The 18,795-nt window shown below is 44.4% G+C and overlaps 1 protein-coding gene across 1 annotated transcript; it reads left to right on the top strand.

Moving 5' to 3' along the window:
- The first annotated feature begins 433 nt into the window (after positions 1 to 433).
- On the top strand, positions 434 to 18,553 carry npm1b (nucleophosmin 1b). The gene is made up of 11 exons (XM_056439085.1): positions 434 to 522; positions 821 to 903; positions 1,748 to 1,867; positions 2,161 to 2,254; positions 2,802 to 2,893; positions 3,129 to 3,199; positions 3,398 to 3,482; positions 7,998 to 8,075; positions 12,270 to 12,332; positions 12,554 to 12,628; positions 13,691 to 18,553. The coding sequence occupies exons 1-11, from the start codon at positions 474 to 476 to the stop codon at positions 13,742 to 13,744; spliced, it is 864 nt and encodes a 287-aa protein (XP_056295060.1). The 5' UTR covers positions 434 to 473; the 3' UTR covers positions 13,745 to 18,553.
- Positions 18,554 to 18,795: the final 242 nt, after the last annotated feature.

The raw sequence follows: 18,795 nt of genomic DNA, 5'->3' as shown, positions 1-18,795 counted from the left end.
TAGACCATGTAGATATTGAAAAAAATCTGCTGTCGGGCAAATGTATCTACTCGTCTAATCTTAGTTTACTTGAAAATAAAACATGTCAATTTTATTTGCCTTATTCTTAATTGTCATGATGAGTATTCCTTTCCTTGCATATTTAAGTGTGTCAGCAGCTAACTAACACCCATCTAAATAACAATAATACTGTAATAGCCTTGGTTTAAATATAATGCATGACCTAAAAACTTTCTGATTATTGTAGTTTTCATTATTTCCTTTTTTTGTTTCTTAGTTATTTACTTAATGTATATTACGAGAGCTCTCTCTAGCGTCGAACCCCGAAAACACACGTTTTTCATTTGTCCCGCCCCGCCTCGAATTCTATTGGCTGCGGCGTTCATAAACCGCTGCGCGCGTTCCGTCCTCCCATTGGCTCCGCGATGTGTCCGTCACACCCGTTTCCGGAAGTGTGAACACCCACAACAAAGATGGAGGGCGATATCTCAGATTCGAGCAGACCGCAAATGTACTTTTTTGGTGAGCTCGATTATTCCGGCTAACCTTTTGAAATATATATATGTACATATATTCGGTCACACAAACATAATGTACTCCCACGTTATCACGACACGCATAGTAACGTATTCATTGTAAGCTAACCACCTCCGTTACTCGCGCCATTCAGCTCTTTTGTCCGAGCACCGCGCGCGCGGGGACACCGCAGCTTGTGTTGTTTGCAAACTATTTTACCGCATGTGTGTGTTTGTTTGTGTGTTTGTGTGTGTTGCTAAACGGGAAACGTTTATTGACACGTCTCGCGGGTCGTTTTCTCCAGGTTGCACCCTGAAATCGGACAAACGGGAGTTCAAAGTTGAGGTCGACGACGATGATACGGAGCACCAGCTGTCGCTCCGAGCAGTAAGGAGGGCCCTTTAATGTTGATTATCAGTATTTACACACTTATTACATGAGTTTCAGATCTATGAGACATTATGTTTATTGATTTGGGGCAGTAGTGAAACAAAATGAGCTTCTCTTCATGCAGTTTTCATGGTTTCATAGTTTTAATGTTAAATTATTGCAGTGTCATAAAACCTGAATAACTTATTCAAAACTCTGATAGAGTAGTTTAATATTTTGGACACATGCAGAGTTATGATATGCAGGTGACGCATGTTATTTGGGTAATAACCATGATTTCAAAATGCAATCTTATTTTCTTTTTTCTATTCCTTTTTCACAGTGTATACATTATTTTATCTCCAATGTAAAGAACAATTATATTTAAGAAAATAGACCAAATGGATGTCTGAATATCTGAGGGCAAATCTTTAGCTGCTGGAACCCACAAAATGGAACAAAATGACCTCAACAGCTCAAGTCAATAAATAAACATACTTTCAGCTTGTGTAATGGAGTTAGAAATACACTCTGTCGTTTTTTATTTTCAATGTATTATATTTGATTTTTGTTTATTATTCAACGATACTGTTGAGTGTTTGTGAATTTTATTTTAATGAGCTATTTTATTTATTTTTTATACTTAAAAAAATATATATTTTTATTTATTCCTGCAGAAGACAATAAAACACACATTGCCTTCTGCAGGAATAAATAAATGCCGGAAAATCCACCATCTGAGTCCACTTCTTCCATGCCCTTTTCACATCCGTTACACTCGCATCAAGTCAGTCAAAGGGCATCAGGAGCGATGGTGAAGACTACGGAGACGTGCACCGGGTCACCTGTGCTGCTTTTCCAGGTGTGTCTGGGAGCCGAGGCCGAGGATAAGTTCCACGTGGTGGAAATGGAAGGCCTCACGTACGATGGGAAATCCACCAAAGTGCCGCTGGTTGTCCTGAAACTGTCCGTCCTGCCCTCTGTGAGTAACTGAAGACTATTTTGAAGGGCTACTCAATCTTATACATGCAAAGAATTATTAGACGATGTGAATAATCGATAAAAATAGTTAAAATAATGTAATTTTGTTGTAATAGTAAAAGAAAAATATCTCTCTAACTTGATAAAATGACCAAAAAAACTCACCTATGCTGTGGAGTAAAGCAAAACCAGTAGTGGTAACGCTAATATGAATTCTTCATCCGAATAAAGGATGCAAAAAGTTTATTAACAGTGATTTTAAAGACCGTATTCTGTTGTCTTTTTCATTTCCAGATGAGTTTAGGGGGATTTGAGATCACACCTCCAGTTACCCTCCGCCTCAAGTCTGGATCTGGACCGATTCATATCAGCGGGCAGCTTTTTGTCAGTGAGTATTTAGGCTGAACAGCTGATTCTACATCATTAACCAGAAGAACTTCACTACTTCACCCTGACTCAGCAGGTCGGCTCCAGCCAGTGACGCTTTATTTTGGAGGGCAATTTATAATTAGAGGAAGTTTAAATCAGCATTACTCTTTTAATGCTGCCCTGGTTTGTTCTGCCAAACATGTACACAAGGCATATATGGTGTGTATTTGGATGACCCAAGGGTGGATTAAACCATAAATGGGGGGGGGGGGGACTGGACTAAAGGACAGTTTAAAGCAATCCCACATGCTGGAAATAAAATACAATTTAAGAAATCAAAATCTCTAAAAATAAATTTAAATCACTCATTTGATACCCCAGAGCGACTGAATATTTGTATTTTCTGACACTAATCACACACAACGATTTTAAAAAACAGCTTTGTTTTCAATAGGAACTAATTGTTAATTTCCGTTGACGCGGATGTTTTGAGTCCACACACCTGTCCAGGTAAATCTGAGGGAGACACGAATTCAGCGCGAGTTACCCGCCGTTTGCTTTTGTAGGCCCGAAGGAGTCCGTGGACGACGAGGAGGAGAACAACAGCTCGCCGGTGAAGCGGCCGGCGGGCCCGATGCTGGGGAAGAAGCCTCCATTGGTAGCGGCCTCATTGTTTTTGTTTAGCTTCAACTCTGAAAGTTTCAACTTCTCTGTTTCTATACTTTCTTTTTTTTATTCACACGATGGCGAGATTGATTATGGTTATTAAAAAAAAAATCTGTCACAGAGTGGCGCTTCTTCGTAAGCCCGCTAAACGATATTAAAAAAGGTTTATTGTTATTTAATCCAAAGATGATAACTTCAAAATGAATAATGTTTTATTGTCCTCGCAGAAAAAACTGAAGATGGAATCTGACGACGACGACGATGATGATGAAGATGACAGTGACGAGGATGAAGACGAGTACGTCTCTTAATGCTGAAAAAAAAATGAAGAAAATACACATTTATCTTCCTGAAATCTAAGTTATATGCACAAATGATATACGGAATATTTTTCACACGCCGCGTTTTTTTCCTATAATTTATGCATAATCATAATTTTTCACATTGCATTTCAATAGCTAAATTTTTTTTTTTTCCTCTTCCTCTTTGTTTGAAGCGATGACGAAGGTGATGACGAAGACGAAGACAGTGACAAAATCGACGCGAAGCCTCAGAAGAACGCCGGAAAAGAGCTCAAAAAAGTAAGCTTTTCATTTATATCATCTTCAGGAGAGTTTATTATTCAGTAATATTCATACACGTGACGGCGGCTTCAACCCACGCTGCGTGTAACTGGATGTGGCGTCATTCTCGAGTTGTCCACCAGGTGTCAGAGTAGCCACGTTTCTTTTTTTTCTGTGTGTGTAAAAGGTATTTCCTGTGTCTGCATTCTGCTGCTCCTCCCTCCGTTTCTCCCACTTCAAACTCCCACAGACCTGAACCCTGCAGTGGCAGCGGGCCCTTCCCATCCGTGCACTCGCTGACCGTCCACCTTTCTTTCTTTTTTCTTCTTCGTATGAGACAAAAAACACGGAGCTTTCTTCTTCTTCTTCTCTTTCCTGTTCGCTCATGTACCCACCTGTTTTCCTCCCGAGTAAAACACAGGGTCTGTGTGGCGTAATGATCGGATTTCTCCTCTGTAATCTGCTCGAATTCTCACCGTCTCACCAACAAGACGGCACTGTGCTGTCCTGTACATGCACGCACACACACGGACACTCACACGCACACACAGACACACACACAAGTGTGTACACATTCGCACTGTAGGCATGTACACTTACTGTACATGTGTAAGCACACTTGCATAAATACACACTGTCTGCAAACAATATCTACAATACATATGCGGAGACACACACACACACCAGTTATGGGAACCTCTTCCCCGTTATGTTTTGTTCGGTAACTGCATATCTTTGTCCCTCTGTCATCCCTCTGTTCATATGATCGCTCCCTTTTTGTATTTTTGCACCTGGCCCTCTTCCCTTTGAACACTTGTTTTGCGTGTTACCGCAATCATTTGCAAGTGTGTGTATCTGCCTCTGTCTTTTTTTTTTACGTCAGTGTCTGTTTGTGATTTCTTTTGGGGAGGGGGGGGATTAAAACACGCTATACGAGTGCAAACTGTGCCAGGCAAAAAAAAGAAGAAGATCAAAGCGCGGCAGATGCGCATACTTGCGATGTGAGCGCCGACATTTCGCCTCGGGGTCAGAGGACAGCTGAGCATTTCTGTCACCTGTTGATTTATTCTGTTGTCTTCTCCTCCTCCGATACCTTCCACCTCCCGCCTCTCGTCTCCTCCGCCCCCCTCCGTGACCTTAATCCTTTTCTTTAGCCCCGCCCCTCTCTTCAGCTGCGTGTTACCCCCCCCCCCCCCCCCCCACCGTCTCATTCTTCAGTAATGAAAGAACTGAACTTTTAGAACGTGCGGCTGTGAGCAATTATTATGTTTTGGACTGGGAGATCAGCAAAATGTCAACGTGTGTTTTGTTTTTTCTTCATACCTTTTTTCTTGTTTTTTTGGTAGTTACTTGTTGCCAGAATGTGTCCGTGTCATTGTCAGATTGTTCATCTCGTTTTCTTTGATCGGAAATATTTCATCCAAACGGGAACATTGCGACATATATCGCAAACTTTAGAATCCAATCGTCATCCAGTTTGGCCGATTTGAGTTTTTTTGCAGTGATATTGGACCTCCGTTTAAAGTCCACAGCTCTCCACCGACACGTCCACTTCACTTTCTTTTCTTTGTCGGACATTTGTGAAGCGCAAACTCGTTGGAGTTGCGTAATCTGAGGGGCTCCTTTGCCTTCCTTTGTATTACGGTGACGATTATCATGTTGTTTAGAAGAGAGCAGCTATTCTGTCTGTCTGTTGTTGTCTGTCTGTCTGTCTGTCTGTTGTTGTCTGTCTGTTGTTGTCTGTTGTTGTCTGTCTGTTGTTGTCTGTCTGTTCTTCAGCCATTCTTTGCCAGTGTTGGTCTTGAGGACGAGACACAATCTGAGTTCACCGATATTTCAGGCGACTCGTGGCAGAGAGAGAAGACGCCTCCGAGTCGACTCCGCCTCTCGTCCTCTTCGTCGTCTCCGCCTCTCGTCCTCTTCGTCGTCTCCTCCTCTCGTCCTCTTCGTCGTCTTCGTCGTCTCCGCCCCTCGTCGTCTCCGCCTCCTCTCGTCGTCTCCTCCTCTCGTCGTCTCCTCCTCTCGTCGTCTCCTCCTCTCGTCGTCTCCGCCTCTTCGTCGTCTCCGCCTCTCGTCGTCTCCGCCTCTCATCCTCTTCGTCGTCTCCGCCTCTCGTCTTCTCTGCCTCTCGTCCTCTTCGTCGTCTCCTCTTCGTCGTTTCCGCCTCTCGACCTCTTCGTCGTCTCCTCCGCTCGTCCTCTTCGTCGTCTCCGCCTCTCGTCCTCTTCGTCGTCTCCGCCTCTCGTCCTCTTCGTCGTCTCCGCCTCTCGTCCTCTTCGTCGACTCCGCCTCTCGTCGTCTCCGCCTCTCGTCCTCTTCGTCATCTCCTCCTCTCGTCCTCTTTGTCGTCTCCTCTTCGTCGTCTCCGCCTCTCGTCCTCTTCGTCGTCTCCGCCTCTCGTCGTCTCCGCCTCTCGTCTTCTCCGCCTCTCGTCCTCTTCGTCATCTCCTCCTCTCGTCCTCTTTGTCGTCTCCTCCTCTCGTCCTCTTTGTCGTCTCCTCTTCGTCATCTCCTCCTCTCGTCCTCTTTGTCGTCTCCTCTTCGTCTCCTCTCGTCGTCTCCTCCTCCTCTCGTTCTCTTCGTCATCTCCTCCTCTCGTCCTCTTTGTCGTCTCCTCTTCGTCGTCTCCGCCTCTCGTCCTCTTCGTCATCTCCTCCTCTCGTCCTCTTTGTCGTCTCCTCTTCATCGTCTCCGCCTCTCGTCCTCTTCGTCGTCTCCGCCTCTCGTCCTCTGGCTCACGTCTCCGACCGCCGCCGCGTCTCGAACAAAGACCGCGTCGCTAAGTGGGTAACGAGCGAGCTGCCGAAACACGGTTTACTCTGCTAATCGTTTCAGTGTGCTCGCGTGTCAAAGGAGCGGGTCGCCACGACGACGGAGACACCTTCCTCACGTCTCTATCCAAACATCACACACGGCAGCACAATGACTCAATGAGTCTTTAGGATAATAGTCTTCGTCTTAAACTAAACGCAGCAAGAAGAGACTCAAACCGATGAGCGCGGAGCACTAATCGCTGACACTAAGTGCACCTGTGGAGTGAATGTTCCTCGACTTGATTTAAATGGCGTTCTTTTGTGTAGTAATATCCCGTTTTTTGATCCGCACAAAGAGGAAGAAAAAAAAGTCTGGCAACCGCACCGGAGCCTCCTTCCAGCATCTTCTCGTACCCGGCGTCGCTCTAGGAAATAACACGTGTAATTGCCTTTTGTAGCGGTTGTGTCAACACGGGCAATTACACTGCCGGCCCGTTCCAGGGGAAGGTTGGTGCTCGGGAAATGCAGGTACTTGCCTCGGCTATTACCGAGGTAATTACACAGGTGACTGAGAGCCTCGGTAACCCGACAGGAAGGCCTCCAGTGGGGAGAGCAGTGACGAGCATCTGACCGGAGGAGGAGGAGGGGGTGTTGCGCTGTGGTGAGCCGGCGGGATACGTAAACACGCAGCGGTTTTAAATGCCGCCGTGGGTTTGTCCCCCCTGGAGACGCATCGGGGCGACTGGGCAGCAGCTCGTCTTCCAGCCGGGGGGGCGGCGGTTCAATCCCCGCCCGAGTCGATGCGTCCTTGAGCAAGACACGTTACCCCGAAACGCTCCTCGTTGGATGAAAAGCGTGAGCTAAATGACGTGCGATGGAAACATTTATCCACGATGTGTTTTCATATCGTTTACACTTCTTTGCAAAAACCGAAGGAAATTAACCAAATTAGCTGAAGTGCTCTTCTACGTGTTCGTCAGCCATCAGAGACGTTTAGCAACTAGAGCTTTGAGATGAGAGTTTTCATCACGGCAGAGACCAACTGTCCCTCCGCCTGCCTGTCTGTTGTCGACTATTTGTCTGTATGTTGTTTACTCTGTCGGTTTGTTTTTGACTGTCTGTCTGTTGTTCACTGTCTGTCTGTTGTTAACGGCCTGTCTGTCTGTTGTTGTCTGTCTGTTGTTCACTGTTTGTCTGTTGTTAACTGCCTGTCTGTCTGTTGTTAACTGCCTGTGTCTGTTGTTGACTATCTGTCTGTCTGTTGTTGTCTGTCTGTTGTTGACTATCTGTCTCTCTGTTGTTGACTATCTGTCGTTGACTGTCTGTTGTTGACTGTCTGTCTGTTGTTAACTGCCTGTCTGTCTGTTGTTGAATGTCTGTTGTTGACTGTCTGTCTGTCTGTTGTTGTCTGTCTGTCTGTTGTTGACTATCTGTCTGTCTGTTTGTTGTTGACTGTCTGTTGTTTATATTTTTATATATATATATATAAAAATATTTATGAGAAACAGAAAAAGATCCACAGGTTAAAAAACTAACCAACAACCGATGTGATTTAAAATAATAAATATATAGATATGAATTATATTTACAGCTTCTTTTAGCTTCATTATGGTGTGTGTGTGTGCCCCCCCCCCCCCCCATGCTCTTCTTTTGTTTCCTGAGCTTATAAATTGTCATTTTAATATTCAACATGAACCAAAGTTGCTTTTAATAGAATACAGTTTGTTTACATTCTTTCACGTGACACGTCTTTCTTTTGTTGTTCTTTTGTTTTTCTCAGAGCTTCCCAGAGTTTCCGGCGAAGAAGCCGCCCAACAAGACTCCGGTGAAACCAGCGGCAGGAAAACCACAGACGAAGGTCGGAACGCCGTGTTGATTCCTACCGATTAGTGATTACTACCGATTCGTGATGATGCAATCGGTCGATCGGCACAGGGGTCGGAGAAGTCCCCGGCACACGGAGGTTTAGAGATGCACTAGAAACAGACTTGTTTTTGTTGTTGTTTTTGCCTCTTTCTTTTCAGATGTAAACAACATAATGTGACATAAACATTAACATCGTAGGCCTGTTTTCTTTTTGTTTTGTTAATTTTTTTATTTTAACTTTTCAAACCCAGAAACTCCAATCCTAAAAAAAAAAGACATCCAATTTTTTTTCCCCCCAGATGTAAACAACATAATGTGATGTTTTATACCTGGAAAAAAACGTCATAGGCCTGTTTTTGTTTTGATAATTTTGTAATTTTTTATTATTCAAACCCAAACTATATTCCTAAAAGAAAAAAGAAGACATAATGTCGCTCTCATAAATATTTATTTTAAAGTCTTTTTTATTTTCCCCTTTTTTAGATGTAAACAAAAATAATGTGATGTTTGAGATCTAGAAAAAAAAACATCCATTTTTTTTTAAAAATTCATTAAAAAAAAAAAATGAGTCATACCCTGAAACTAAAATATAATATAAGACATCATGTCGCTCTCATTAGTTTTTTTTCTTATTTTTTTAAGTTTGGCTTTTCTCATACGTATGTCTCTGAGGTGTTATAGATAATAATGTCAAATAGATGCATCATTGACAGAATCAAGCCGTGGCGAGCGGCCCGCGTTGAGGCCTCGTACTTCTCCGTAGGCGGACTTGGATCCACCTGATCCGCGTTGTGCGCTTCAGAAAACTTTTTGTGTGACGTGAATTGTGGTCGAGTCCGAGAGGACAAAAGGTGTCTCTCTCTTCGGGGTAATTGTCTACATTTATTGGCTTTCACAATTAAAACATGGGGGGGGGGGGTAATAACACAGCCGAGGAATGTGATAAATGCACATTGCAATTAGGTGTGTGTGTGTTCAGAACCCGCAGCTCTCCGTTAAGCAAACACACCTGACCTCCAAACGGGACGCCCCCCAGGCGAGGTTTAAACCGCGACCCCTCGGCCTGACCCCGACGTCTTGAGTTGCAGCCCCCCCCCACACGCACACACACACACACACGTCTTTGATGCCCTCCAACTCCCCGTTGCACACGTTATGCACAAGAGGGAAATTGGCGAGACCGTGTGTGTGAGAGAGAGAGGCTGTGTGTGTGTGAGAGAGTCACTGTGTTTCTGTGTCTGTGAGAGACTGTGTGTGTGTGTGTGTGTGTGGGAGAGAGACTGTGTGTGCGTGTGTGTGAGACTATGTGTGTGTGAGAGAAAGACTGTGTGTGTGTGTGTGTGTGAGATTATCCGATGGTCTGCCGAAACCGTCCCGCCAGTCTAACCCTCTGGCCCCGTGGAGCCCCCCTCCCCCCCCTCTTCTTCACACCCCTCACTTCCTGGACACACCTTCTCCCTATTGCCTCCCCCATTACCGCCGTTTGATGTCTGCAGCTCGCGCTTCCAGATGCCCCCGAGCAACGGGGGGGGGGGGGTCTGTTTTTTTGTTTTCTGTTTCTCTTCCTCCAGGTGACCGGTCATTAGCTCGCCCTCGTCGTCAGATGTGTTGCCAAGCGCCGCGCTCGCCTCCGACCGACCCGCTCGCCGCCGGAGCACCGAACCCCGAGTCGCGTTATCTTGCAGCTGGTGCCTTTTTTGGGGGGTGGGGGTGATTACTTCGAGCACTGTCTTTCACACACACACACATACAGTCTCACACGTACAGTCTGTCTCACACACACACACAAAAACATACAGTCTCACATGTACAGTCTCTCACACAGTCTCACACACACACACACACAAACATACAGTCTCACACGTACAGTCTGTCACACACGTACAGTCTCACACACACAAAGTCTCACACAGACAGTCACACGCGCACCCAGTCTCGCACACAAACACACACACACACACTTGTACAGTCTCACACACACACACACACCCTTGTGTGGGGCTCTTCCCAGCAGGGTGTGAGTCATTGTGTAGTTGTGTAGCAGCAGGTGTGTGTCTCTTTCCCCCGTGAGCGCAAAGATGTAACTGTGACTCGCAAAAAATCATTTCTGTTTACGCACACTAGTCATTGGAATTAAAGTCAGTTAAAGTCAGTTAGCCCCCACATACACGGGCCTCCAAAGCTCCCATTCCAACCAAATGACAAGTGCCACCTCCGGACCGACCGACCCGGTGTGTGTGTCCCAACACGTGTGTGTGTGTGTGTGTGTGTCACATGACGTGGGGTGCTGGTGATGAAGGCCCGTGGTCTCGTGGCATCTGTAATCAGCGTCTGGTTCCAGATGAAGAAGCGAGCGCCGTGTTTGTCAGCTGTTCTTCAGCTCCACAGCTGGAGGAGGGAGAGCTGCCCGTAAATAATGAACACGGAGGACATCGCGTCTGGCCGCCCGCCAGCAGGCCGCGTTGTGTTTGGTGTGTGTGTGTGTGTGTGTGAGAGAGAGACTGTGTGTGTGTGAGAGAGAGACTGTGTGAGAGAGAGACTGTGTGTGTGTGTGTGTGAGAGAGAGAGAGAGAGACTGTGTGTGTGTGAGAGAGAGAGAGACTGTGTGAGACTGTGTGTGAGTGTGAGAGAGAGAGACTGTGTGAGACTGTGTGTGAAAGAGATTGTGTGTGTGTGTGAGACTATGTATATGTGTGTGTGACTGTGTGAGAGAGAGACTGTGAGACCGTGTGTGTGTGAGAGATTGTGTGTGTGTGAGCGAGACTGTGTGTTAGACTGAATGTGTGTGTGTGTGTGTGAGAGAGAAACTGTGTGTGTTAGACTGACTGTATGTGTGTGTGTGAGAGAGAGAGAGTGTGTGTGAGACAGACCGTGTGTGTTAGACTGTGTGTGTGTGTGAGAGAGAGACTGTGTGTTAGACTGACTGTGTGTGTGTGTGTGTGTGTGAATGAGAGAGAGTGTGTGTGTGTGTGTGTGAGAGAGAGAGACTGTGTTTGTGTGTGTGTGAGAGATAGAGAGAGTGTGTGTGTGAGAGAGACTGTGTGTGTGTGTGTGAGTCGGGGCTTTTCTTCCCCTTTTTAATACCTTTTGATGTGCGCCATAAAAACGCTGCTCTCTTGGGGACAGGGACGAGAGAGAGAGGGATGGAGAGAGAGAGAGAGAATTCATTCCACCTGTTTTAACTGTCTCTCTCTCTCTGAAGGTGTTTGAAGTACGAAGTGGGAACACATGACGCTCCCACTGGTTTCAGTTCCACTGGGAACTTTTATTCTTTGCTGAGTTAGAGTCCGTAGTTCACAGCCGACGATATTCCTGAAACGTTTTGCTTTTAATTTAAAAAAAATTGTTGATACAAACAATTCAACTCTGACCTAATCACAATTATTAATAACATTTAAATATTCTATCACCACGGAACCTCCTCTTCTTCCTCCTCTTCTTCTTGTGCTCATCCTCTTTCTTCTTCCTTCTCCTCTTCCTCTTCTTCATCCTCCTTTTTTCTTCTTCTCTTTCTTCTGTTCCTCTTCTTTTTCTTCCTTCATCCTCCTTCTTTTTTCTCCTTTTTTATTCTCTTCCTCCCTTTTCCTCTTCTTCTTGTTCCTCTTCTTCTCTTTCTTCTCCATCTTTTTTTCTTCCTCCTCTTCTTCTTCATTTTCTTCTTCTCCATCTTCTTCTCCTTCTCCCCCTATGGCGTTCTATTTAAAAATCTTTTTTGTTGATTTATTTGTTTCTATTGTGTTTATATTGCAGCTCTCTCTCTCTCTCTCTCTCGTTCGCCCAATGAAACCTGCAATCACCGGATTCCACACCGGCTTCACTGCACGTGTGTGACCCTGTGTGCGTTTGTGCATGTGTTTGCGTGTGTGTGTTTGCTTGCGTGTGTGTGTTTATGTCCGTAAATATTTGTAAAAGTCATAAAGTTGATCATAACTTTAATAAATACAGATTTTTTTTTCAGCTCCACATTAATTTAACTTTTATCTCTCGGTTTGTTTTGATTTGACATCAAAGGAATAAACGATGAGTCGGTTGTCCTGCCCGGTAACGGTGGACATGACGTGTCAAGAGGTCACGGAAATAGTAAAAGAAGAGATATATATATATATGTGTGTGTGTGTGTGTGTGTATATATATATGTTCATATATATATATACACTGTGTATAAAACACTGTTTTTTTTCTCCAGACTCCGGCTCCGCCTCCCTCTGTGGCCGAGGTCAAGAGTCGGCTGACCGCGCTGGCCAAGGAGGTGAAGATCATCCCCTGTTCTTTACCAACTACACCTCCTCATGTCTGACCGAGGATGAGATGATGACTTAACGAGTCTTCTTGTTCTTCTTGTCCTCTTTCTTCCTCCTTTTTTCTTCTTCTCTTCCTCCTTCTTCTTCTTCTTCTCCTCTCCTTCTTTCTTCTCTTCCTCTTCTTTTTTTCCTCCTCTTCTTCTTGTTCTTCTCCTCCTCCCCCCTTCAGGGGAAGCCTCTGCCGAAGACGGAGCAGAAGTTTGAGAACTACGTGAAGAGTTCTTCAAAGATCTCAGACAAAAAAGTGAGTCATCGTTTTGATGCCTCAAGATTACACAAGTATTGATTACACATGTATTGATTACACATGTATTGATCACACATGTATTGATTCTTCTCATAAACACTCGGCAGATACTTTTTGCTTTTGGCACATTCACACCGGCCTTCGTGTTCTTGAAGAGTGTGTGTGTTTGTGTGTTTTGATGGATGCGGAGTAATGTCGTCATTGTTCACCGCCGTCCTCGCAGCGCACTCTGTCCACTCGCCCACATACGTCTCTCTCTCTCTCTGAGTTATCTCCGCTGTGCGTCGTCTCTCTCCAGACGGAACGGGAGTACACCTGCCACCGCCGCCTCTCTCTCTCCTCCCGTGATTTACTGCAGCGAGTGTCTTCTTGTCTTCTGTAGCCTCCTAATGAAGGGACTGTGGGCGTGTGGCCGGTACCAGCCTCTTTCCCTTATTCAAGGCCTTTTTGACCAGAGAGAGAGAGGGGGTGGGGGGGGGCTTTCTAAATGCAGGACTTAAATCTTCTCTAATGCCGCTTGTCATTGCAGTAGAGAAACAACAGTGCCGTCCCCCCCCCCCCTTTGCACTTTGTTTTCGCGGAGCAAGAATTCCTCACCGGAGGAACCTTTTTGTCGGGGTCACGCGGTGAAGCCGTGGTTTGTTCCGGCGGTCACGTATGAGAACGCTCCTCGAATATGAATGTGCGGCTTTAGCTGTGAAGTTGTGAGAGCAGGTGGAAACTCTTCAGGGCCGGGCGGGGGAGGGGGAGGGGGGGAGGGGGGGTCCCACTGTGTAGAAACATCTGTGGAAGTTTCACCAGCCAAAAGGCCTGAGATGTGTCCGAACCCGGAGCACCTCGTCATGCGCTCTGGTATGTACTGTTGCCCAACTCCTCCCCCCCCCACCCCCCTTAAACTCGGCGTTCCCACACAAGTACGCCGGAGTAAAAAAAAGAGTAAGTCATCGTGTGTCCAACGAGGTCGTGCAGCACTTAATTGGAAGATGTCTAATTCCATGTGTCTCTCTTTCTCTCTCTCTCTTTCTCTCTCTCTCTCTCTCTCTCCTCTCTCCCCCTCAGGTGGTCAAGGACCTTTGGGCTTTTGTACAAACACTGAAGATCGAGAAGAAGTAACGCAACTTTGTTTTTTGTTTTTGTTTTTTTTCGTCCCGCAAAAGTCATTTTAAAGGCACAGTCTGCAAGATTGACCAACTCGAAAAGAAAAAAAATAAATAATAATAATAACGGGTGATGCCATTAATGATGCAGGTGTCATTGTTTTATTTTCTATTTTATTCCGGAAGCGAAGCGCCTCGGGATCCACTCGGAAACAGTCGCGTTTAGCAGAGTTTTCCCAAAGGTGTGTGTGTGGGGGGGGGGGGGATGGTGTCCACCCTTCATCGCGTGCCAACCTGTACCACCTTCAGGGGATGGAGGCCGCAGCGTCACCAATTAGGACCCGCAGATGTCTGTTGCTTCTCCTCCGGGGGAAAAGAAGAAGAGAATAAAAATATTTTTATTTTTTTCATATACGGCCGCAATAAATAACAGACGGAATGTAAATTGTCAAACAAAACGCCGCTAACGACGGACCGGAGAGGACCGTGTCACGTTGGTTTTATTTTTTATTTTTGGGGGGCGTAACTTCAATTCAGTTTATTTGTATAGCCCAATTTCGCAAATTACAAATTTGTCTCGGAGTGCTTTACAATCTGTACACAGAGACATCCCTGCCCCAAAACCTCACAGGAAAAACTCCCAAATAATAATAATAAAAGGGAAGAAACCTTCAGGAGAGCAACAGAGGAGGATCCCTCTCCAGGATGGACAGATGCAATAGATGTCATGTGACCAGAAGGACAGATTAGAGTTAAAATACATTCAATGAATATGACAGAGTATCAATAGTTGGTAGTCGGCATATTCCACGATGGAGACCTCCACGATCCATCAGGCAGATGGAGGTAGAGAGGTCAGATTACAGACGGTAGACGGCGAGATCGTTTTCACGAGTTTGGCTCCCGGGTGCTTCGCGTCCGTGACGAGTCGTCGATATTGCAGAATGTTCCTTTTTTTTAAAATGTAGTTAAAAAAAAGTTAAATAAATAATTCGACTGTAAACTGCGTCAGACACGTTTTGTGTTTTTTTTTGGGGGATTTTTTTAAAATCAAAATGTACAAGTCTGGTGAAGACAGCTGATGGGGGGGTGGGGGGGGCGATGGAGACATGTGTTGCTTTATGACGTTTTTTTATATATGTATTTTTTTTGCTTGCCAACAAAAAGAAAAACCTGCAGATTATCGTATGAATGTGGAATTCGTCCTGCATGTACGAGTTATTATAATCTTTTTATTATTTTTTTATAGTCTCCACAACAACAAAAGAACACGCCGCATTTGTTGTTTAACGACTTTGCCGACAACACACATGCGGGGATCCAGCTGTTCATAAAAAAACGATAAGTTCCCTCCTCGCGGAGCAGCTGCGGCGCGTCTTCCCCGTCCGCCTGGCGAGCTCCATTCATGTTTTACTGGAACACGTTTACGCCGTTATTCCACCGTTTCTTCTTATTACAGCGATTGCATAACAGCACAAACGATTATCTGAAGAGCAGTGGAGGGAAAAAACAATATGACGAGCTCTATAAAGCCGACACAGCTGGACTGCACTGTAACAGCCGGCACACTTGGCCGACTGTGATGTTCCCCCCCGACGTGTTCCCATGAACTCTAAAAGCTGCTTACACGCCCACGAACACGGCGCGGCGGCTATTTATTGCGGCTTCATCTTCGCGTCACCTCCACCGGAGAGAAAAAAACCCGTAAAGAAGTCGACCGCGTAATCGTTAGTGCGGCGGTGACACCGAGCATCGCGCCGCCGCGCTTATGTGTTTACGACCCGGTCCCGGTCCTGTGTTTTATTTTAACTTTTTATTTTATTTATGAGCCTTTTTTAAATTTTATTTTTTAAGAGCCAAATCGTTGGCCATCTTGAACCAATTGATTAATCAAATCGCTCGGCTCCACGGCCCTTCTGTTGTCGGCAAAGTCTGTGAACTCAAACTCCTTCAGCTGATTTAGGTCTTTAACCCCCCCCCCCCCCCCCTTGACAGGACTACATTTGACAGGACTACGTTTGATAGGACTACATTTGATAGGACTACATTTGATAGGACTACGTTTGATAGGACTACATTTGACAGGACTACGTTTGATAGGACTACATTTCATAGGACTACATTTGACAGGACTACGTTTGATAGGACTACATTTGACAGGACTACGTTTGATAGGACTACATTTCATAGGACTACATTTGACAGGACTACGTTTGATAGGACTACATTTGACAGGACTACGTTTGACAGGACTACATTTGACAGGACTACATTTGATAGGACTACGTTTGATAGGACTACATTTGACAGGACTACGTTTGACTACTACATTTGATAGGACTACATTTGACAGGACTACGTTTGATAGGACTACATTTGACAGGACTACGTTTGACAGGACTACATTTGATAGGACTACGGTTGATAGGACTACATTTGACAGGACTACGTTTGATAGGGCTACGTTTGACAGTACTACGTTTGACAGGACTACATTTGATAGGACTACATTTGATAGGACTACGTTTGATAGGACTACGTTTGATAGGACTACATTTGATAGGGCTACGGTTGATAGGACTACATTTGATAGGACTGCGTTTGATAGGACTACATTTGATAGGACTACGGTTGATAGGACTACGTTTGATAGGACTACATTTGATAGGACTACGGTTGATAGGACTACATTTGATAGGACTACGTTTGATAGGACTACATTTGATAGGACTACGGTTGATAGGACTACATTTGATAGGACTACGTTTGATAGGACTACGATTGATGGGACTACATTTGATCGGACTACATTTGATAGGACTACGGTTGATAGGACTACATTTGATAGGACTACGGTTGATAGGACTACATTTGATAGGACTACATTTGATAGGACTACATTTGATAGGACTACGTTTGACAGGACTACGTTTGACAGGACTACGTTTGACAGGACTACGTTTGATAGGACTACGATTGATGGGACTACATTTGATGAGAGCCATCTTTAACCAATCAAATCGCTCGGCTTCACGACCCTCCTGTTGTCGGCATAGTCTGTGAACTTTAACTTCAACAGCTAATTTGCGTCTTTAAAGTTATAATTAACCTAAATATTACATTTTTAATACTAATTATTGCTTTTATACCAAATTAACTGTTTTTTTTCTCTTTTCTTTCTCTTGCTTTTATTCACCAATTTGCGGCAGCTAAACATTTATATATATAATATTTTTTCCCGCCCTCCCTCGGAGCTGATTTTGAGACGTCGTGTTCTAGTGTGGTATAGAAATGTGTTTAAATTAGGGCTGTCAATCGATTAAAAAAATTTAACTAATTAATCGCACATTTTGAAATTGCGATTAATTAATCGCGATTAAAAGGGTGTTTTTCTTCGAAAGACTAAATCTTCTAAATGAACGAGTAATCCCTCCAGACAGCGTGTATTTTAGACACTTGTTTAATTGTATTCTTTTTTAAAGACAAAACTTCACACAGAGCTGTGTTTTCAAAGAGGCTCCTACCTATAAAGTGTCAGTGAGGTATTTAATATTGTGGATGATAAATTGTTTCTTCAGTGAAACATTCAGATTAGTAAGAAAAGGTGTATTAGAGATTGGTCCTGTCATCTTTAACACTGAACAGCAGCAGAACCAGTGGCCTTGGTAAACTGACAAATATGTAATGTTAACCCTCTGGAGTCTGGGCTCATTTTCTCGATTTTACAAACACATGTAAATTCACCTTTTAAAGTCTTTTGCATGTGAACCCATCCCAGTGTTTCCCCCACCATTCTATCAGGGTGAGGCCCCGCCCCCCTGTCATGTTCTCTATCGCGCCAGATTACAGCAGAAGTAATGTACGGTTCTTTCCTTAAAGACGTCTTTGTTCTTGTATTAAACTAAACGTCTGTTGTTGGTCGTCTCTACAGCAGCATGTCATTCTGTCTCCACGTGTCGGTCACTCTTCTCTCTCCGTCCCGCGCGCCGCAGAGCTCCATGCCGGCGTGTCTGCGCGCGCATCGGGGCGGAGAAAAAAAACGTCCCCTTCACCTTCCGCCCCGCGTCACCGACACGTCGCCCTCTGCTTCTCTGTGAATATGGAGGAGCAGACGGGAGGAAGGAGGCGGACTGCCGCCGCTTGACACTCACAGGAGTGCAACAACTCCAACGCACACCGGAAGTAAACAAAGTTGCGTTAATTGCGTTAAAATATTTTAGTGCGTTAACGCGGCCAAATTAATCGCATAGATTAACGCGTTAACGCTGACAGCCCTAGTTTAAATGTTTATAAATTACGCCTTTGTCGTCTTTAAGTCCTTTTTTTAAATTCAGAGTTTTTGAAGCTAGTATCTAATTATCTCCAATCAATAAATAAACATCGTGATCATTGTTGATAACCTGCTGTGTGTTTAGGGCTCATTGCGTTTAGTCATTTTATAAGTATTTAGCTTTTATTGAAGTATCTGCTAAGTGTCGTATCAAAGTAGATTATTGATTAGTATCTGTGATCGATCAGTCCAGTGGACGACCCGTCTGTATTTTCTCTACGACCATCCAGTAAAACATCGTCTATCTTAATAGACACGTATATTTACTGCAGAGGAAATTGAAACGCACTGAAATCTGTATTGCGAGTGATTTATAGACTCGACGCGCGTTGAAATAAAGAACATTATTCGTCCAATTTTATTGATTTTAGTTGATGCATGAGTGCTGATGGAGGATATTCATTCATGCTTTGTTGAGACGAACACATCCAGCCATTGTTGTTGTTGTTTTTAATCTATATGTAACATTTACCTGAATAAAGTAAATCCCTGCTGCTTATGAGTCACACTTTTATTTTTTATTTTCGAAAATATTCTGAATAATTTGACTCATGTGAAAGTGAAATAATAATCATTTATTTTGTGTGTTTTATGGATGTTGTGCGATGACGTGTGCGCGCGAGTAGTTTAGAGTCTTCTGGTGTTTTTCCACATCTTTTCATAAGCATAATAATAAAATAAAATAAATAATAAAAAAGGTTGCCAGGTGGTTGTTGGAGGAGATTTTGACGCCTGGT

This window comes from Pseudoliparis swirei, chromosome 19, assembly GCF_029220125.1.
Source record: "Pseudoliparis swirei isolate HS2019 ecotype Mariana Trench chromosome 19, NWPU_hadal_v1, whole genome shotgun sequence".
Classification (NCBI taxonomy): domain Eukaryota; kingdom Metazoa; phylum Chordata; class Actinopteri; order Perciformes; family Liparidae; genus Pseudoliparis; species Pseudoliparis swirei.
The sequence above is the reverse complement of the archived record's forward strand: the minus strand, read 5'-3'. Positions and strand labels throughout refer to the sequence as shown.